The 22,456-nt window shown below is 38.9% G+C and overlaps 1 protein-coding gene across 2 annotated transcripts in view; it reads right to left on the bottom strand.

Annotated features, from left to right (window-relative positions):
• Positions 1-859: 859 nt before the first annotated feature.
• Positions 860-22,456, bottom strand: part of LOC117386519 (receptor-type tyrosine-protein phosphatase delta) — a 608,003-nt gene continuing 586,406 nt past the window's right edge. For both annotated transcript variants that reach the window (XM_055228970.1, XM_055228969.1), the window contains 11 exons: positions 21,769-21,892; positions 18,116-18,291; positions 13,827-13,946; positions 11,957-12,111; positions 5,894-6,179; positions 4,918-5,096; positions 4,680-4,806; positions 4,436-4,561; positions 3,589-3,743; positions 3,369-3,504; positions 860-3,091 (listed from right to left, as the gene is read on the bottom strand). In XM_055228970.1, coding sequence (XP_055084945.1) covers positions 3,023-3,091; positions 3,369-3,504; positions 3,589-3,743; positions 4,436-4,561; positions 4,680-4,806; positions 4,918-5,096; positions 5,894-6,179; positions 11,957-12,111; positions 13,827-13,946; positions 18,116-18,291; positions 21,769-21,892 — 1,653 coding nt within the window. In that variant the 3' untranslated portion in view covers positions 860-3,022. The remainder of the gene's footprint in view (positions 3,092-3,368; positions 3,505-3,588; positions 3,744-4,435; positions 4,562-4,679; positions 4,807-4,917; positions 5,097-5,893; positions 6,180-11,956; positions 12,112-13,826; positions 13,947-18,115; positions 18,292-21,768; positions 21,893-22,456) is intronic.

Raw genomic sequence — 22,456 nt, 5'->3', positions numbered from 1 at the left:
AACAGCACTTTGAGTTTACAATTATGACCAAAGTAATACATTAAAGGCACCCTATTATGGTTTTGTCATGTTTTTTTACTTACTGTGCGATGCTAATTTTAACTAAGATAATGTTAAATTTATTGCAATTATTGTCTTTCTTTTGAGGATTTGTGTGTACACTCAATCCAAAATAGCATTGACAAGAGAGGGGCTAACACATTTTTAGTTTTGCAACTGTTAGAAACATGGATTAAAGCCTATTATGTCACTTTTTTGGTTGTGTGGCAAGTTAGCAATGGGCCAGGTCTAAAATGAGACTAAACCAAGTCTAAAATGAGACTAGGTCTACAATGAGACTGAACCAGGCTTAAACAAGGCTAAACCAGGTCTAAATGAGACCAGGTCTACGGTGAAACTAAACCAGGCTTAAATGAGACTAAACCATGTCTAGAATGAGACTAAACCAGGTCTACGATGAGACTAAACCAGGTCTAAAATGAGACCAGTTCTACAATGAGATTATACCAGGTCTACAGTGAGACTAAACCAGGTCTACAATGAGACCAGGTCTACAGTGAAACTAAACCTGTCTTAAATGAGACTAAACCAGGTCTAAATGAGACTAAACCAGGTCTGAAATGAGACCAGGTCTACAATGAGACTAAACCAGGTCTACAATGAGACTAATCCAGGTGTAAGTGAGACTAAACCAGGTCTACAATGAGACTAATTCAGGCTTAAATGAGACTAAACCAGGTCTAAATGAGACTAAACCAGGTCTGAAATGAGACCAAATCTACAATGAGACTAAACCAGGTCTACAATGAGACTAAATCAGGCTTACATGAGACTAAACCAGGTCTAAATTGAGACCAGATCTACAATGAGACTAAACCAGGTCTACAGTGAGACTAATCCAGGCTTAAATGAGACTAAACCAGGCTTAAATGAGATTAAACCAGATCTACTGTTCTACTATCAAAGACAGCACTGACAGATAGCAACATGGATTAAAGCCCATCATGTAACATTTGTAGGTGGTTTTTAATACTTTCTAAAGACTTCTTGCCAAACTCAGATTCAGCTCAAGGTAGAAGTACAAAAGCACAGGATAACCTTAAAAACATTGACGATGCATAATAGGGTTCCTTTAAGCAGACAGAACACGTAAGAGTGGCTTGAGTAGGGAAAGAAAGCACCTGGAATGCACATCCCCAAAACCATCAAAAAGCAAAACAAATCTGTCATTTCTCCAACGCTATGTGAGGATTGTCATCTTAACAGAATCAGTGTCGCTATTCTCTGTCCCTCTGCTCTCCGCAACCTAAGGCATGAAGAAGAAACCCTTTGGTGAGGCGTTTGTGAATCTTAACCAGGGTCTGAATGCGCTCCACTGCCTCTCATCTTCTTTTTATTTTACAAAAAAACCAAAAAACTAAAATGTCTGGAAAAAACTATTGCGTCCTCGTGTGGTGAGGAGGTTCAGGAAAAATATAAACAGCTTATTCTAATTCACTCAGCCACCGTAAGGCCACTGAAAATGAAACGTTGAAAATGTTCGTATTTGCATATATAATCTCATCGTATGACAAAGGAATACTCTATGTAAATAAACTACATTTTTACACTTAACATCTAGATTACATTGAAAGAAAGAACAGGCATAAATATAAGGCACTCTAAATGCAAAACGAAACATTTGTTGATGGTCTTCGTACCTTGCCCTATTGCGTAACCCCAATTCATTATAGACTGTGTGATGTGATGCACAAGGGAACCGTAAAGTCATGAAAAAAAAAAAAAAAACTATCAAAAAACACATTTATTGCACAAGAAAAGATGCACTCATTCGGATTACATTTTGATGTGCATTCCAGTGAAGTATCTCTTCTTTTCCCCCATAATTTACAGAAACCTTCTCGGACAATCGTCATTAAAACATATTTTTTTATATAAATTAGTCATTTATGAATATATTTATATTATTATGTGTATACTTTTACATATATATTACATATTTTTAACATCTGTATATATTTCTATGCTCATATATTATCCAATACATCAAGTTAACCCTTAAGATCATTCTTACATGGAAGAACTAAGATAATAGCAGCAGCTTCATACTTTGCTCATCCCTGTTGATTCCACAAAGCCCGGTTTAAATTTATGGGAGTTATTCTATTATGGTAATGGACAAAAAAAAAAACATAAAAATGTACCAAAAAATTTGACTAAATTGTTACATTTTTGTAGTAAATTTCATTCCTATAAGTGCGACAAAGTGAAGGGGAAAAATAAGAAAAAAAGCAGGAAAAACACACATATGTCAGAACAGTTCTACAGCGTAAAATAAAAAATACATAATACAATTTATCACTTGATTTGAAGCGATAACTCTGTGTAAAAAAGGAAATCTGCACATATCAGCTGTATAATAAAGTACTAAAAAACTAAACAATAATTTCATTTATTTGATAGATCTCTGATGACCCTCTCCCACGTTTGAAACATGAACATTGTGACAGGAATAGGGGTTATTATTACTTGTCCTGCTGTCAGGGACCAAGCAGTGTTGTCGTCTTCTTTATTTTCAATGTTATGTATTTGATTTAGTTAATTTTCTTTACAGTGTGCATTTTTGAGTTTCTCCTCCCCGGCAGTTCGGTGTCCCTCCGTGTACCTCTCGTTAATGGTTCATAATCACTGATGCATTTTGAGTTCGTTAAACTTTTTTGTGTTGGTTCATGACCCTCCCAAATGAATCCTCGAAGCAAAACAAAAGGTACTTCCAATCCGTGTGATGCTTCAGCAGTCAGGATTCCTAACACTTTGCAACTAGGCAAGTTTTGTCGGGGGTTACACTTGGTCCTCTGGTAATAAACTTTTTTGAATTTTTTGACGTCACATCCAACACATAATGAGTTGTTAGCAAGGAGTTAAGAAGTTCTTTCAGAAGCAGGAATTTATGGCTCAGTAGAGAGGCGTGCTGCTTATCCGAAGGGCCCTCTCTGCTTTTGTCTTCCCAGTACTGGCTCTCTTACGTTGCATAGTGATCAAAGCTTCCCAGGTATTCCAAGCCAGCGCGGTAACAGAACTGGTATTGATCCTACAAACAAAGAACACAGTCATTTAGCTTCAGTAAATCAGGGTTTCTGTCGTTGTAGTCCCGCTGTGCTTTTATCTGTATAATTGGCCTGATTCTGCCTGCTTGCTAACTGTGCTCTTGTCCTTGGAGAAATAAAAAAAACAACAACGGGAAGCTAAATGAAGCACATACTGTAGTTAATCTGCAACAAGAATGTCTTTTATAAATGAACTGGAGGTGAATGATAAAACAGACATTGATTGGCCGTGTTAGTCTTATAGAGTAACATTAGACTCACCTCTGTCTGAACCATGGCTGGTCTCTGTGTCCGTAACATTTTGACTGTCTGAAAAATGTCTACTACGCCCTCGTATCTCATTCGCTCCAACACGATGCTGAGTGTGATGAAAACCCCAGTTCTCCCCACACCAGCGCTGTGTGACAGACAGCAGTCAGTACAATGCTGTCATTGTCATTATTATTATAAAACACATAGACTGTTGTGGCTGGTTGCTTACCTACAATGGACCGAAATAGGCCCATCTTGGCCAAACTGCTCTTTCGTTTTATGCACTTGGCCAATGAAGTCGATGAAGCCCTCTCCTGATTTTGGCACTCCTTGTTCGGGCCAGTCTGTGAACTGGAACTGCCTTACCGTTCGTGACTGGCCGTCCTGGGAACAGACGACCACAAATGAGAAAAGCATTCTAGACTTCATCATACTTGTGTGAGTTTGACTGAGGTGCAGGAGTTCACCACATAAAAGGCTTATATCAGCGATGCAACTCGTTTTCCTTGAATATATTAGTATGAAGACTGAAGATGTTAATTCCTTTGATGGGACATCCCTGTCAGGGTATTTACAAAATCAACTTTTAAGCAGAGTCTATTTCGTATGTGACATTCTATCCCCTTGATAAGGTAAATATCCTATTGAGAAGAGTGTTAACGTGCACTACAAAGGAAGGAAGCCTTTGATGGAATTAAAAGTCTGGCAGCTTCTCGCTGCCGGCTTCATTTGTTTTTACACATTGACACGTGTCATATTTTCATAAATATGTATTTATGTTCATGTTACACTTAAGGCCATAGTCTGGTGTAAACAAATATGCCACATTTGGAGTTAATGAATCCTGCACAAGTACATTTGGACAGAGGGCATTTAGCAGCCAACCATTAAAACAGCTTCATTAAAGGCAAAGGCAAATTACATCCAAGTCTTTGGAAAGCCAAACATTAAAGGGCAGACTCCGAATGAGAATAAACTACAAACATAACAAATCGGAGCAGAGCTGGTGATTTATGTCTTCACACCTAATAAATTGTAACCAATGTGGTCACATTAAATAGTCTGTGTTTTCTTACCCTGGCGTCAGTCACTTTGAACTCTCTCAGGATGTACTGAGGCATGTTGTACTCAGCCATCGGGTCCACCACAAAGTACTGGTATCTGGCCGACCTCTCTGCGGGCCAATACTGGTGACACTTTTCCTGTGGAAAGAATAATAGCACCACTTAGAAACCAGTCCTCTTCTCATTATTATACTGTTTATTTCATTTGCATTTGGAGATGATTGAATATCTTGTGTAAAACATTTTACAAGCATACCCTGCCCATTTCTCTGAGCTTGGTGAGCATGACCACGATGGTGGAGTTGTGCTCCCAGAGCATTCTCCAGAAGTCCTCAGTGGTCTCTGCCAGCGGCCCCTGTGTGGCGATGTAGGCTTTTTGTTGCCTGGTGAAACAACACAATAATATTAGGCCGATGTCAGATCCCCTGAAATATGTAATAGGTTTTTTTGTGTGAAAGTTGCTGTGGTGAAACTAACAAGACTTTGTCACACACCTGTAGCCATCGATGAAGCTAGCATTGATGTAGTCGGAGCCCTCGACTCCTCGTATGGGCTGAAGACACACTCGTGTGGATTCGTATGGCATAATATTAACAAGGCGATTTTTGAACTTGTTGCATGGTAGGTTGGCACTGATGAATCTCGATGTATGGGCTTTAGTGTTTGCTAAACGCTGTGTGAGAGAGAAAAAACACTCCAGTTAGAGGCAGTCTGAGGCAAAACATTCTAGCATTGCTCTTGTTTCTTTATTTCCCCAGCGACTGTCTGTGTTTGACACACTGAGCGGATTGAACAAGATAAGATATGGGTCCTATGAAGAGTCACAAGCCGAGTGAGGAGAATCTAAAGCTGATTAAGAAGATGATGAAATTTACACACTACTGCCTTGTGTTTTATTCTGCTTTGACACTGTTCATGTAAAAAAATGAAGTATGGAACTAGCAACAGATTACTATCAGGGTGTGTCAGATGGAGCAGGAGAACAAATGTTCTATGATAAAACGACAGGGAAACGGATACCAGGCCTGACACGAGTGGACAAAGGCGCAGTTTAATCTGATGCTTTATCATCCTTTAATGGAATCCATCAAAATATATGACAGGTTTTTGAAAGGGAAGGCATCACAGCGCAACGCCAGACTGTAAACTGCTTTGAAATGCATCCTTATTGTAAATCTGCCGTGTTCTGCTGGAGCTCTTCTGGTAACTGTCGTCTGGGAAGTCTAAACCTATGTTTGGCATTTCATTTGTAAACCAAGACCCGCTTTATGCAGGCATAAGAGAGGGACAGACCGGCATAGACAGAAACCATAGTATATTGGACTGACTTGACTTATACAATGAGTCAAAAATGTGGCAAAGGGAAAACCACAGGCCCCATTTTGTCTCATGAACCTAATGTCTTGGGAACAGTGTCCAGAACAAAACCCACTCTTGCCTTACTTCACATGAGCCAATCTTTGCCTTTACCTTGAACTCCAGCTCCATGCCGGTGACGTTCTCCCCTCCTTCTATCTGCGTCAGTTTCTGGATGTAGGCATAGAGGTTTCGGGCGGGCACTTCGGTGGTGCCGCAGTTGACGGCCTCCAAGAGTGCGTCGTGTATAAAGACGTACTGGTCCTCCGTCTGCACCATGTAGTTCCTCTGGGCACGCATTAGCGTCACGTGACCATAAATGTCGGCCGTCTTCTCGTGCTTGATGCGCTCCAACATGGCGTCAATCACGATGAAGCAGCCTGTGCGACCGACGCCGGCACTACAGAGACAGAGCAATGGACATTGTGCAGTTATGTAGTATACATTAACCTAACTGTATCATTTAGACCTTGAATCATTTAGAGGGAAAAATGTTTTTTACATCGACTAACAAGGCTCTAATATTTTGCGCCGATCTCCTTTTAGTACAATTTGAGTTACAGTTATTTTTAGATAATGGAATGTCCTCTGCAAAGAACAAAATATCTTTTCATAGACATCTTTCATAGACACAGTTGTTGTAATCTTGTTCTGAAACACACAGTCTTGAAATAGTTTATCATTTCATATTTCAATCTTCTCTCAAATATTAATGCTCCTGGAGTTGTGCAACCTGAACAGAATCTTACATCTAATAACAATCTCTAAACCTGCGTTAATGTCGTCTATTTAAAAAAATCTAATAAAAATAATAAACACTTAAAAGCACTTGATCAGGGTTTTAGTAGATTTGACTTCATGCCAAAGAATCAATATTCGGGGGAAGAAGTGCAGTGTCAGGGTCCCTTTTACCTTTTTCTGTCAAATATTATAAATTAAAATCATTGAAACTTCTCTATTTTTTAGTATTTGCAGTGTTCTTTTTCACTTTCTATCCTACGCAGCAAAAATACACACACTATAGAGTCAGAGGAACACTTTACTTCTTTCATCTTCTGCCCTGTGAGATTGGACCTATTGCTAAACACATCCACCTGAAGAAGTCCCTTGCACCAGGTGATAAGTCTAAACAGGAGGCTTAACTCTTTGCCAGCAGAGTCTCCGTAGGACTGACCGCTTGGCTCTGGCTGTAATTAAATCTGAAGTGGATTGGTGTGCAGACGAGTTCTTGGCAGTTGCAGCCTTCGGTGTTGCTTGCTTCTGGCTTTTTTCAGTTTGAATCTTCCCCCTCGGATCCCACCTGTGCTCTCAAACCCATCAGGGCTAATCACTTATGCAGCCGCAACATTTAACCTTTATCTCCGCTCTCTCAGGAAAGTGCCACTACAACGAATGCAACAACAAAAGTGGATAGACAGATGCAATTTTGGAGGCTATGGTTTTTGGAGGGCTTTATTAATGCTTCCAAGCAACTCCAGAGAAGTGCAGCTGACTTTAATTAATGCCATTAGATTAGCGCCGTGCACCAAATGGCATAAGAGCTGTGGGAGAGGCGCTGAAAGGCAGGTCTCTTCATTAAGATTCACATTTGTACATTAGCGTGTAAAGAGCGTAAAAAGCACTCTGTCGAACGGGGAAATGTTTTACATCTCGGCTTTGACCTCGGCTTCAGCGACGGCTCAAAGACAGCTTTGAAGGTTTGACTAGTCATTTGTTTACTGACCCTTAAAGTGGAAGTTCTCATAAAGATAAAGAAGGTAGCGCATCTTTATTTCATAGCCAATAAGCTCAACTTATATTATACATGTAGACACTGAGGTGTATCAAGTGCAACTAGGCTCAAAATGGGGAAATGTTTTTGATGCCTCTTTGACCTCGACTGGTGCAACAGCTCAAGACGAGCTTGTTGGACGTGTCGTTGGCTTACTGCTGACATCTGAATCCCACAGCCAAGCACATTAGTTTTATTAGTGCATGCCTCAGCAACAAAGATGGTTTGTGATGACAGTTTATTTACCATGGACATGACAGCACTGTGCTCCCTGTTTGTTAACTTCTCCAACACTCACAGGACAAGGAGTCCTTGCACTTGGTGCTCCAAAGTAAATAGGTTATTCAATCCATTAAGCTGACATGCCTACGAGGTATGAGCCTTCTACTAGCACCTTCTATTTCTGATGGAGCATTTGTTTTTCATTTGCTCCAAGGAACAGGCAGAAGCTTGGAAAGAGAAAGTCGAGAGGGAGGAAAGTTGGTCCCTGGAGGCGAGGTTTGGTTAATGCGCCATGTTGCTCTGAGACTGCACTAAAGACACATGTGAGACTCATTGGCTTTAACAAACGATCCACTGATCACTTTCAAAATGGCTGCCATTACCTCTATGCTGAAGACCTTTCCATGAGCAATACAATGTGAATATTTGTATCAGCAGTAGCTCTTTTTTATTTATTAAGGATTTATTAAAGTCAAATGAAAAGATATTTGTACACTATACACACATGCTGTACACTGTTATATAATATAGAATTATAAAATACTGTAGTCATCTAGCAGTTTGCATTCATTGAATCAAAAGAACAATACTACGGCAGTTTATAAAAAGTGTGCCATGTGAAAAGCAAAGCGGACCCACATTCTGAGGAATCTCTTCTACAGCTGTTGTAAATCTGGGGACATTTTTCCAGCGCGAGTGTGTGAGAGTGATGAACTGTGCGAGCTCCACCGACAGACAGACACATCCAGAGACACAAGAGGAGGAGACGACGGGAGCAACGGGATGCTGCCTCCAACTTTTACGTTTTTTCCCAAAGCTTCTAATGCACAAAGCGATTTCCTAACAATGTAACCGCAGCATGGACATATTCTTTATGGACAAGTGTTAGTGTGAGGCGGAGCAGAAAGCCGGCGCTACATTTGGCAGTAGAAGGGGAGCGGGCTGGCGAGGCGGCCTCACTAATGACCTGACAGTGCCTTTTCAGCCAGTCAAGACCAGCTGCTTTGGAAGTCGACACACATTAACTGTCAGGCTAATATGGTTTGCAGGAGTGGAGGGAATACGGGACGGGAGAGAAAGAGGGACAGTGTGGAATACAGCTGCAATAAGCTCTAAGTAGATAGAGCACGGAGCGGTGAAAGCAATTACATACGTATTGTTAGCGAATCTACTGCTGTCAGCTTACCTGCCACTATTTTACCAGAATTCACAGAACTTACGATTATCAAAATATATGAAGTCAGTGTTAATCAATCTTATGTGAATTTAATACATGTAAAAATAGAGATAGACCAACATATTGGGCCGATATTTGGACTTTTTAGTGTATCGGCTATCGGCTTTAAATCTCTAATATTGTTTTTGATTTGCTGCCTAGAACGTACACACAAAGCTTTATTTTAACACTTTAATACGAAGAGACAACTGCACTAACTGTGATGCACGGGTCTCTTAAAGGTTTGTGGTGAAAAAAAAAGGGTTGTTGATCAGTTTTTAGTAAATCTAAATGGTATAATCTGGGGAAAATAATCAAAACAGGCCTTACATATCTGCACAAAAATATGAGAAGACCTCTAGCTAAAAATAACCATAATTACACAGAAACTGAAGTTAAAGAAAGACATTTTTGTGGTATTTAGAATGAATCTATAATATACAAAGAGCCAATGATGAGGATGAGTGCAGTTAAAAGCTCTTAAAACTCCATTTTAAATAATACAGTATGTCTCTTTTATTATTTGGCTGTGACTCAAAGTTGAACAAGGAAGCTACGTTACATTAAAAAGTAAACAACCCTTTTTTATAGACCATTTGTTCTTGTTTCCTGTAATAGACTATTGTACGCTACATCATCAGGGGTGTTGGGGGCTAAGACAACTTCATCCGACAAACTTTTTTTTTCTTTTCCAATGGCTGCGTAAGGCCACTGATCTCTCCAGCATTCAATCATGTCCTTTTGACTTGTGCTGTGCCCTGCCGACGGCTCGCTAGGCCTTTAGCTAAAGGAGCAAAACAGACGTGACCCGTGGGTTAGTGGAAAACACAATGAACTAAGAACCAAGGCAGAGAACACACTTTGCTGTTGCTAAGAAGCAGCTATTACATTACTCTTTCTTAATGTAGAGTCGAGTGCGGGGTACTTTGTGATTAGCGATGGCCACTAAATACAATATACTACCATTAAAAGCGTATTTGATTTGACTAGGGTTGTAAAAAATTTAATAAAATAAAAATAAATACCTAGATACCCACCTCCATTTTCCTCGTATTTTTTGCTACAGTAAAAATTGATTTGATATCGCTATAAATTTTTAAAAATGGGGCAAAAGTAGCTCAGTTTTTAGAGTGTTTCTCCAGTGATCTGAAGGTTAGCGGATCGATGCCAGCTCCCACAAATGAATGCTGTTGTTGTGTCCTTGGGCAAGACACTAAACGCCCCCCCCTCACCCTATACACAAGTGTCTGTGTACACTTGTAAATGAGTGTGTGCGTGAATGAGTGACTGTTTTTTGATCATTTACAATGGACCAAAAACCATGATTGAGATAAAAAAAAAAAAAAAAAACAAACTAAAAACTACTTTCCGGTTTTGACTTTCCGGTTAAAAAAAATAATAATTGTGGAAATATAAAGTGCTGCATACGGCAGCACTTCACATTTCCACAAATCAAAGTGGTGATTAGTTCTTTTTTTTTTTTTTGCATGGTGTTTTCATATAATTTAGCGCACTGGCTAATTAATCAACGGCTCAAGAGTCCATGAGCCATGCTGCTAAATACAAGTACACGAAATCACTGCCTATGTACTTTCTTGAAGCAAACCAGATGAATATAAAACTTCAAATGACCAAATTCTGCAACTGTGTAAAGATAGCAGATTTAGCAAAGCAGTACTTATAGGATTTGTAGCTGGGATTCTTATCTGATGTGATGCCAGAGGAATTAGCAGCTCCCATCTGCATAGTGACATTAAATCCTACATTTTCTTTTATTGTTCAAGTCAGGCTTTTCAATTTGAAGAGATTGGTCAACTACGCTAATTAACTTCAGCATGTGGTAATTCGGCTTTCCCCGTAATCCCTCGTCCGTTTTATCACTTCCTGACATGGGTTTTGTATCTTACATTTTATAGCTGTTTCTATCTTTCCTTTACGTAGCTACAAGCGTGTCACGGCCTTTTCCAGTTGAGAGTCTGGCCTCGCGTTCAGAAGAGGGAAAAAGTAAAGTTGGCATCAGAGAAGTTATTTGTTTAAGAAGCAATAACCCAGGGGAGAAGTTTGGGCTTGTGGGCTGCTCCTGCTGCTGCGCGACATGTTAGCGCTGTTGTGGTGTTTGTGAGGGGCTACGTGGGTGGGAGATTTTTAAGGTTCGCTCGGGGGCAAAGACACGGATAGTCTGATGTCGGAAACACCTTGAGATTTGAAAATGCAGTCGCAAAAGCCAGTGGGATAGTCTGTGGGTTTACAGCAGGTCACACTACTTTCCGTCAATTTTAAACAGGACAAATTAGGTTCTGTTTTTCACTGACTGAAATTCTCTCTTGTTGCAGCTTTCAGATTCTAAAAGGTGGTGATGTAATTCTACCAGACTTGGGCAATCAGGTTTTTTCATTAATTACATGTTGGGTTTTTTTGGGGTTTTTTCAAATGTTATTTCAATATCTATAGTAAAATTATTTATACTGGAGACTAGGCAAAGAAAAATCTGCACATTAATGAAATTGTTGTTTTAGAGCCAAGATAAACTATTAAAAAAGGTGTGAAAAAGAGCTCATTAAAAAAAAAAAAAGTCTTTTAAACGAGGGTGCAATTTTTTGGCCTATTATCGTTAATTTTTTATAGTCCATTCGTTTAATTCAACCTTTATCTGGTAAAAGGTCACATTTCTCTGTAGCACTTTTCCACCCTCCAGCAGAAAGGAGTGAGGTGGGTGTCTTGCCCAAGGACACAACAACACAACAGCATTAATCTATGGGAGCTGGAATCGCACTGCCAACCCGTGGGTGAGTGGATCTAGCCGCTCAGCAATGTTTATGTTTATGTCGAGAGCGGGATTTGAACTGTCAACCTTCGGATCAGTGGACAAACATTCTACAAATTGTGCTACTGTCACCCCCATCTACGAATAAAATTGAACAATACAGTAAAAATCAGATATTGCACTCAGTTCTAATAAAAATCTCACCTGCAGTGTACAGCCATAGGCCCCGCATCTGGGGGGTTGCACGCTTTGACTCGCCGGAGGAAGGCCAGGAAAGGAGTGGGGTGTTCGGGGACGCCGTGGTCCGGCCAGGCTGTGAACTGGAACTGTCTCACCTCTCGCTTCTCACTCGAGCCATTCTGAACAAACAGACACAGAGGTAAGACATCGCCACAGTCTTTATAAAAGCGCCCGTGCTACTCAACTTTCTGATCTATGTTATAATGTTGTTTCCTCATCACAAACAGACCTGGAGTTGTGTTTTGTTCCATTCACATGTTTAACACACAAACCCTGCACATTTAGGCTGAGTTCTTCTCTCAAATGGAAAACACTCTGTTCCACCTTGTGATGTCATCTGGTAATACAGGAAGTGCTCTACTGTGTTTTGAAACTCCACACACCTTCACTACAATCATTTGGATGATTTGAACCCGGGAATTGCCACTTATCTTTACTGAACAAAAGGTAAAAGGACCTGTTAACGTGAAAACTACCACCTCATGACATCACAAGGTGGAACAGAGCATTTTGAAAGGCTGATAATGCAGGATGTTAGCTCGATATAACTCAACATGACTAAACAAATGTTAAACCTTATCATTATCTGACAACAAACTATATATTTGGTATTGCATAATGGCACCACTTCCTGAACATTCTGAACTTTCTATTGTGAAAAAATCAATTGTTATTCAAGCTGACACTGAAGACGTAAAACTTTCTACCAGTTTCCTGTGGACTAATTACAGCGATATTAATCATAAACCAGGTCAAAACATCTGCAGTCCGACACGTTAAAACAGCAAATTGGTCATTCTGCCTCTGGGTACATAGTTTTTTTATTGCTTGTTGTTGTTGTAAACGTTTAAGAGAGAACGCTTGTTTGTGGTGCATTTAAGACACAATTTAGCAAGAATGCAGTTTTTATTACCCCAGATTAGACCTTTTCATAAGGTGATGCTGTTTATAGGTAAACATAAAACATTATTGAGTGAACTAGTCCAGTTTATTAGCAATTAGTGCTAGCAGCAATCTGTTTCATTCTTTAGTGTATGTTGAAATATTTAGTTGGAGCGTAGTGCAAATTAGTTTTACGTCTCAATTTGGTATATTCTTACATACTCACAATATAGTAAATAATAGAGCTGAAATTCAGTACCAGTCGAAAGTTTGGACACAAGTTTTTTTATTGTTTTTTTGGACACAAGTGTTTTTTTGGTTTTTTTTTTGGTTTTTTTTACACTTTTTTTTTTTTTTTTTTTAACTATTATTTATATGCACACAGAAGACATCAAATATATAAAGGAAGATGCATAGAATTTTGTAGTAAAAAAAGAAAGAAAGAAAGAAAGAAAGAAAGAAAAAACCCTAATAAATATTTTTCAACAAAGCAAAGGGGGGCTGCTTTGAGAATTTGAATAAAAAAATTGAAATAAAATAGTTATTTAACTTTTTTTCTTTGCTACATAATTTCATATATGTATTCTATATATATGTACAAAACAGAGAAAAGCAACAAAAAAAAAACATTGAATGAGATGGTGTTTCCGCACTTTCGACTGGTAGTGCACATTGCAATCAAATGGAAACCACAATTTGAATGGTTGCCAAGTATTTAAGTACTATAATCCTGTCTCAGTAACGTACAAATACTGCTAACCCTGTAGTTTATCCCACAGTAAACATGGTCTGAAATGCATGGGCTTCTTATACTAGTGGTGATGTCCCTGAACAGTCCTTCAGTTAGTTCTACAAATAAACATAAATCGCAATTTCAATCATAATCACAACACTTTGGCTAAAAATCGTTGTAGACAAAACTGTAGTAAATAATAACTGAAGTGTTCCTTACTTTGAAAAGTGCAAACGTCCTGACGCAGTACGTGGCCAGCTCCACTGTGTCCAGCAGAGTGACCTGGATGAGGCCGTACGTCTCTGTGCCTCGGGTGGGCCAGTACTGATCGCATTTCACCTGAGTACAGCAAACGACAAGAACTATTAGAGTACACACACACAAACACACACACACAAATACTTAACATAAGCACATGTTGGGTTTACTTGTCTTATGAGGACATTACACTAACAATCATTTTGTGGAGAGTGATTCTAATCCAAAGATCGTATAAAGAAGTGGACTGTCACCCACGGCGCTCGGCTCCGGTCAAGTAAAGCTCATCAAGGCTAGTGGTTAATTGAGCGAATTGTTGACCGCACGTGCTTGATTTGTCCGTTAATGTTCATATCTTGATTTATGGAGATTATAGTGAAATAACAACACCAGGATCATGCAGAGTTGGTTAATACGAACATTTAAGACCAAAATGACTTGCCATTATTGCAAAGAAATGGCATTTACGATAAATTTTGAGCCCAAAATATACTATTCCAGCTTATATTGAACAATAAGTGGATATATTTTATTGTTACAGGTCTACAGAAAAGTGACATAGTTATTCTGTAATTTTAATTCACATTTTTTGGCTGGTAATGAAGGATGTACGTCATTAGGACCTGACCATCAGGAGAGCACGTTGCCATGAATTGAGCGCAATTTAAGTCCCCACAAAATGACAAATATCCGCACAGAAGCAAAGGAGCTGCTAATTCACACTTCTAAACAAATAAGGTGCAAATAAATTCCCTGAATCAGCTGCTGCCCGCTGACTATTGGATTTTAAAATCAATGCAACGGTTTGAGAAATTTTTATAGATCTGACATTGTTATAAATTGTCCTGCCACTCTATAATTACAAGAGTAACCACACGTTCCAATCGCATAACAGCCTGGGCGTTATTGCTTTTTTAGTACACAGCTTTGTTTCCCAGAGAGCAGCCAATAAAGCACTGACCGGAGCTGCCAAAGAGAGAGTGCCGGTGCTGTTCAGGAAATAAGTGCCCGCAGTTCAATTGGTGCGATTTGAATGGCTGTGGGTCCTTCAAAACCAGAGTGTCAGTCAAAATGTAAAGGGGTGAGGTGCAGTATTCGCACTATCCACAGGTTTCAGAATGATGTCATTAGAGCCGCTGCCATAGTCATTACCGTATTTTTTGGAGTGTAAGTCGCACCAGCCAAAAAATGCATGATAATAAAGAAAAAAATAAAAATTTGACATATAAATTGCATTTCAGTATAAGTCGCACCAGCCAAAAAATGCACAATAATGACGAAAAAAACATATATTTGACCTATAAATTGCATCTGAGTATAAGTTGCACCGGAGTATAAGTCGCACGAGCCAAAAAAATGTATAATAATGAAGTAAAAAACATATATTTGACATATAAATTACATCTGAGTATAAATTGCACCGGAGTATAAGTCACACCAGCCAAAAAATGCATGATAATAAAGAAAAAAAATATAACTTTGACCTATAAATTGCATCTCAGTATAAGTCGCACCAGCCAAAAAATGTATAATAATGAAGAAAAAACATATATTTGACCTATAAATTGCTTTTGAGTATAAGTAAAAAAAAGTGAAAAGTGAAAAAAAAAGAAAAAAAGTGCGACTTATAGTTAGGAAAATACTATAACTGTTTAAAGCTAAATTATTATAAAGTTCTCAAAATAACATTGTATACAACAGGAGTAGGCTGTGTGTTATGTCACTAGGTAGGTCTGCAAATCAATTCAAAGTAAGAAAGAATGGAAATGGCACATGTAGTAAATATGTACAAGTAAAAAAACAAAACAAAAAACAAAACTATAAAATGTGAATTTAATGGTGCACTATGCAACTTTCCACCAGTTTGTCTCCATGGGGATGCTCTTACTTTCCCTGGAATGACATAGTTATGACATCCATGGAAACAGGCAGGTAACACCATTACACCGAGTTATAGGTCAGATTTGTGGAGGGGCGACCCCACGGATGATTTTCAAGGTATTTCTGAGCAATAAAACACCACTAATTGAATAAATGATAGATAGATGGGTAGATAGTTGATGGATAGATGTGTAGATCGAGAAATTACTTTGCATTCCACCTCCATCAGCTGCTGCTATAGCACTGACGCCAGGTGCGATAAAATGCAGCTAAATTGATTCATAATAGAGCTATGGATATGCAAAACGTCGAAAGACAGCTTGAGTGCTTCTCGGTGAATGATACCACTGATTAATATAAAAGACAGGGGCTGTTAGAGCCAACAAAAGCACATTATGTCCTCCAGCTGTCAAACGCCGTAATGATAAGAGTGGATCGGGCTGTGTCATAGAGAACATTGCAGTGAATGGAGCCAAGAATCACACTCCCACTGTAACTGACAACTTTTACACAAATGTGTCCCATTTCTACAAACCCAGTTCAAAAATGTCAGAAAGATGTGGAAAGGAAATTGGAAAGGAAATGCTTATTATCTGCAATTCTTTCTCAATTAAACCTTACAATAGAGCATTAAAAGAAAATAAATTATAAATATTTTTAAGGAATATTTTTAACAACTATATATCATTATTGTATACACCAGGCACGGGCTGATTTTGAAATTTATGTCACGATTATCATGGGCAAAATAATTACGATTAACGATTATATCATAATAATTATTAAAGTTACTGTTTAAAATATGAGTAATTTAGATTTATAAAGAACTGTTATAGTATTGTGCCTTGTTATCATTGAAAACAACTACGATCTAGCAGAGAATATTCTGGATGAGCAGGGCCGTCAACTGAAATTTGGAGGCCCGGGGCAAAAAGTCTCACATGGGCCCCCTTTAATACAAATAAATGGGAAGAAAGTCCAATTCTGGGCCCCTAAACCCCAGGATAACGTACCCCTTTGTCCCCCCCATTGACTTCCCTGTGGATAAGTAGTTTTTTTTCTGCACATTCTGGTGATACGATGGCGATTATCTCTGTTGGCGATCATCACAATTATATAAAATCACACATGAGCGATTATGTTTTACCCTTTTTATCACGACAAACGGTAATATTGTTTATTGTCCCATCCCTAGTACACAAAAAACAGTACGTCAAGTTCAAATTTTACCACTTGTCCTTCTGTCTTTTGGCTTTAAAGGTGTAATTTATCTAGTGCGAGCGTGTCCGCCTCGTCTTGATCGAAATGTTATTGCTTTGCTTTTACATGTTCCACAGTACGACATTAAACACATCCATCCATCGCCGTAGGTAAAGCTACACTTACGACCCCACTCACTTATTACCGCACAATTTTAAAGATATTCGCAACAACAAAAACCCTTGCGATCGAACCAACGCAAGATAGATTCATTTAACGCCCCGCGAAGCAACGCAATAACATCTCCATACGATTTTCAAAAAAAAGTCGAAAACCACCCTCCCCAAAAAGTTCTATAACAGATCAATTTCTCCATGTTTACATTTCACGCACCATCCTCCCTTTCCAGAATTGGATTTGTACATTGTTCCTCTCGTCTGAATTGAGTTGGTGTCCCTGTTAACATAGCCCGCTGCTCGAGACAGCCTGTATAAGTGTGAAGGTCAGGAGCTTATGGAGCCGAGCGAGCCTTCTGACTGCACTGACCTTAAAGGTGCGCGGAGTGAATACAGCGAACGCACCACGCTAGCTTTTCATCCATGCAAAAACACACATGATTCTCTTGTGTAGTGGTCAAGGCTCAATGGGGCATTATATACATGATCGTGGGCCTTTATTGTGAATGAAAAGATTGAACCGTGGCCTTGGCGCTGATGCATTCGAATTTGTAAACCATGTATGAAGGATTTAGACTTCACATGGAGAAACTCACTGTTGCTACAACCAATTAAAAAAACTAGCTAAATAGAAGCAATTTCTGTATATTTGTCTGACCTTTTCTTTCAATGGAAGTTAATAAAACACATTCTATAGCGCATTTAATTCTAATAATGCATTATGGTACAGTTATAAGTTATAAAGTTTCATATTTGTGTCTTTGAGTAAATCTTATATGTACAGTATGCGTCCTATGAAATCATTTCCCAGCTACACTATTTGAATAATTCGTGCGGAAATTCTTCGGATCGGACATGTTTTAAGAAGCTACGCCAAATTAAATTAATGAAAATATTTAGCATAATAAATCAAATGAATCGCCACGCCAACCTTGCAGCGAGCGCCTTTATATACAGTCTTTAATAATTCATCGATACAGTAATGTGCCTTACCCTTGACCTCTCCTCCAGCTTCGTCATCATGACCACGATGGCGCTCCTCTGTTCCCAGATCATCCTCCAGAACTCTCCGAAGGTCTCTGGCAGCGGGCCCTGGGTGGCGATGTAGGCATTCTGCTTCCTGTAGCCGTCGATGTAGTTGGCGTTAATGTAGTCGCTCCCAGGAATGCCTATACGGGGGGACATGACGCAAAATGTAAATTATGATCTATGAGTCAGATCACGGCAGCCAGAATTCAGTAACAATAACAAGGAGAGAACAGACCGCAGGAAATGTATTGGATCTTTTATTGCAATGGAAGAAATAATGCAAATCGCAAAACCTGGAACAGTCTAAATACATGTTAAATAGAAGTATATATTATAATAATTTTGGGATGGGACAAGATCTCGTGAGACAAAACTGCCACAAGATCGTGCAAACGTGACAAAAACGATCTTGTGATTTTTGTTCTCCACGTGTTTACGTTTGGATTGGACAAAAAAGAGGTGAGGTTCACTGGTGAAAAGTTACATTTGAGAAGCTGTGTAGATCCAAAAAGCAGTTCTACAACCACAGTAAGAAAGTAAATCGAAACTGATGAGTCAAAATCTCGTGTCTTGTGGAAATGGTCAAAATGGTCCCTCATTTATCACTGGGGTTACGTTCTAAAAATAACCCACAACAGGCGAAATCAGCGAAGTATCAGCTTTATTTTTTACAATTATTCTATATGTTTTTGGCTGTAAAACCCCTCACCACACACTTTATACACTTTTCTCACACAGGCGTTAACATTTTCTCACATTTCTCTCTCGTTTAAACTCTCTCAAAGTTCAAACCTTCGTAGGCGCCTTTGTCGGTGCAGAACGTTTCATCGACATTGTGGGTTTTGTCGGTGAGAAAACTTGCAAACATACAGCACTTCAGAGTCACACTGCGATCCAACATTTATGTAAATTTGTCTGAACACATTCTAAACTTACTGTTAAATCAACTCCCTAATTTTGAATACTACCGTTTCTAAATTCATCAAAACACAACATAAAGTTAACATCCGATGCCACACAAAACATAACCCAGTAAGTCTCCTGATTATCCATTTCCCTGCTGGGCTTTAAAATACAAAATGCTTTAGTCCCATAGTTGCATAATAATAACCATTGGCTGTATCTGGATCTGAGCTTATTTCAGACGCATACACCTTCCTATTTATTATCACTAGCACATTTAAATCCAAAGTGCTGTGTCCTTTCCCATATCTGAGAGACTTCCTGATAAGCCTCGCTCTGTAAAAAGTCTATCACCTCACACGCAGAAAAACAAACCAAACAGAAAAGTAGCAAAACAATTCTCCCTCTCCCTCGCTCGCTTGCTCTCTCTCTCACTCCCCCTCTCCTTCCATCTCTCTCTCTCTCTTCCTCTTTCTTGGCACGCTGTTTCTTTTTGCTTATATTAAATGAAAGGCGCAGCAGCCTTTTGGAATCCCGGGGAAAGAGACAGAGCTGACAGCTAGTCAATGCTTTAGGACTGGCAGTTTAGGGGCTCCGTGCACACATGGTCGACCAAGATAACTCTCATCTGCATGGCCACCACGTCTCCCACAATCCCCTGCTCTGCTCTCCCCTCTCCTCCCGCCCCCCCCGCAGACAGCCTCGCACTCCCAGGTAACTTATTGGACTAAAAAGACAAGCAAATGGAAAAAGGACGCATTAAAACCACCCACGTCGCCGAGTCTTTTTGTCCACGCGGCGGCACATTTTATAGTGATGGACAAGGATAAATACAATTAAGCCCAGTGTGTTTTTTTGAATTGAAAAGAAAGGGACATTACTGTAGTTTAATGAGAATGAGGGAAGTTGTTTAATGCGCTTCTGCCTTTATGCTTTCTGTCAGTCAGGATTTCATATTTTTTTCCATTTTCACTGTCAATATGCTTATTATGGAATAAACATTGCCACAGTTGTTGTTTGGCTCTCGGCTTTGAATAAAAAAAAATAAAAAAACAAGCAAATGAATCTCGGAAAATGAAGGCTTTAGGCGGGTATTGAACTGCTATCGTAATGATGATGAGTTTAAGTGGGAGTATTCAGAAAGTTCGCTTCGTTCTATGTGCAAAAATATTCCGACGTTATTGTGGAATTGAAATGACAGTGTTTAAAATGCAAAAATGGGTATAATATGAATACATATTAGTGAAGTCTATAGTAGTTATGTTTATGGGCGAGGGGAAAATAGATCATATTGCAATTGTTGGTTTGTAAATAAGTAATGCTAGAGTTTGAACGTACTGAATGAGATACTAACTGATACGAAAAGTAGTATCAAGTATCGATACTAAAAAAGTCACATCAACAGGATAGAAATTAACCTTTGCTGAATAGTTTTAGAACGATTTTGAGCTGTATCAGAACAAGTATAAGACACATAGACTAGTATACGCCCATGGACCACTATGGAACCTACTGGACGACTGAGGAATTACACAGATATAAGGCCACGTGGAAATATAAAAGAAAGTACTATTATTTACTGTTGAAAATCACATTCTATTGTCTAAAGAAAGAGTGTTTTAACTGGAATCGGTTTTGAGTATTGAGCCTAGTCCTTAGTATCGAAATTGAGTCTGAAATTGTTATTAGTTTATTCTGAGAACACTAATTAAAACAGTAAAAATTGTAACTGAAATGTCTAGTATAAAGTCATATTTCAGCCCTTTTCAGAATTCTATAGTACGTCCAGGTTTTGTGTAATACCTGTAGCACAATCCTGATTTGTTAACATAAAATCTGTATATCGGATAGAGATCAGATAAAAAAGATGTCAATATAACACACTCTTATTATGGGCTCTGTCATTTAAAATGTCAGGAAACAGAAAGAAACTTCTTGAATCGTTTTTTTCAGGAAATATGTGTTGGCATATTTCAAAATCTTACACATTTTGAAGATGCACGCAGCGTTCAAGTGTATGACTTTTTTGCTTTGCATTGTTAGGAAACGTTGGAGTAAACTCATTAAATAAAAGTAAAATATTCTTGTGAGCTTTAAGACTCATCAAAAACATGCTCAGAGTTGTGTTTTGTTTCACTTCCTGTATCACCACATGACATCACAAAGTGGAACAGTAGTAAATACAGAGTAAATATGTTTGTTAACCATGTGAATGAAACAAAAACACCTCCGGGTGCATTTTTGATGAGAAAACAACATTATAACATAGATCAGAACATAGCATAATATTTCAAATCCCCTTTTTAATCCATGAAATAAAACATGTAAAGCTCTGTAGACGCTTTAAACACATAATGGTAGTCTGTTACGTCCAATCGCTGAGGTTCTCTTTGTTGTCAGTCAGTTTACCCGTGAGTGTGCGCATCTCCGGCTAATGGACTTTCATCACCACTTAGCAGAGGATTGTTTAAGCGCACTTCTAAACATGCCTTTTAATACGTCTGCTTTTGTCCCGCCGACTCCCCTCCGCACTCCGCAAGCCGTCGGTTAATTAATAGCATCGGTGTTGTGCGCTTGTAAGTGCTGACCGAAACAGCACTTTTCTATCTGTTCAAAATGGCCGCAGTTTCTCAGTGTTTAAGTACAGTTTGGCGGACAGAGCTTCGTGTATAATCGATGTGGAAGTTGTAGGGAGTTGTGGGTGGGCAGCGTACCATCGATAGCAGACAGAAGGACCCGGGAATGGTCGTAGGCGATGACGTTGGCGTAACGGTTCTTTGGTTTGTTGACCTCCAGGTTGGAATGCTCCCAGGTGAACTGCTGCCCAGGGTCTATGGACTGTAAACAAGAACAATTTTTCATTATTAATGCACGGAAAACATGTCTTTGTATAGACCCGAGCGACCCGAGTGAATGTATAAGTGTTGTGCTTTTTCTAAAGATAAAGTCGTTTATTAAGTTTATTGTCATCATAGGGAAAATTGACCCGTTGTTTCATTTGAGGTTGGATATATATGTATTAAAAAAGTATAGTATTGAAATTCTATTGGTATTTGTATTGAGTGTATATAGTGTCATAAAAAAATGGTGTAAAAAGAACAGAAAAAATTAACAAACTTGGCGTAATCTTTCAAATATATGGGTTGATGGTGCTAGTTGTGGTTGATTTTTATTAAATGGTCACTTTTTATGCAAAACCTCAACCTCCATTTACAATTTACAGGCACATTTCTGATCATTTGCCATTTTTTTCCCTCAATATCGCTTATTCCTACCTTTAACGCCACTGGGGCAATGTTTGAGGAGGATCAGTGACCCATCTGTGCTACATTTGGTTAGGACTACCTCGCCAGATGATTATCCCTGTGTGTGTTTTATGCAGTTATGTAGATGGATTTCATA

Source organism: Periophthalmus magnuspinnatus, chromosome 18 (genome assembly GCF_009829125.3).
Source record: "Periophthalmus magnuspinnatus isolate fPerMag1 chromosome 18, fPerMag1.2.pri, whole genome shotgun sequence".
NCBI lineage: Eukaryota > Metazoa > Chordata > Actinopteri > Gobiiformes > Gobiidae > Periophthalmus > Periophthalmus magnuspinnatus.
This window is presented reverse-complemented; position numbering and strand designations above follow the sequence as displayed.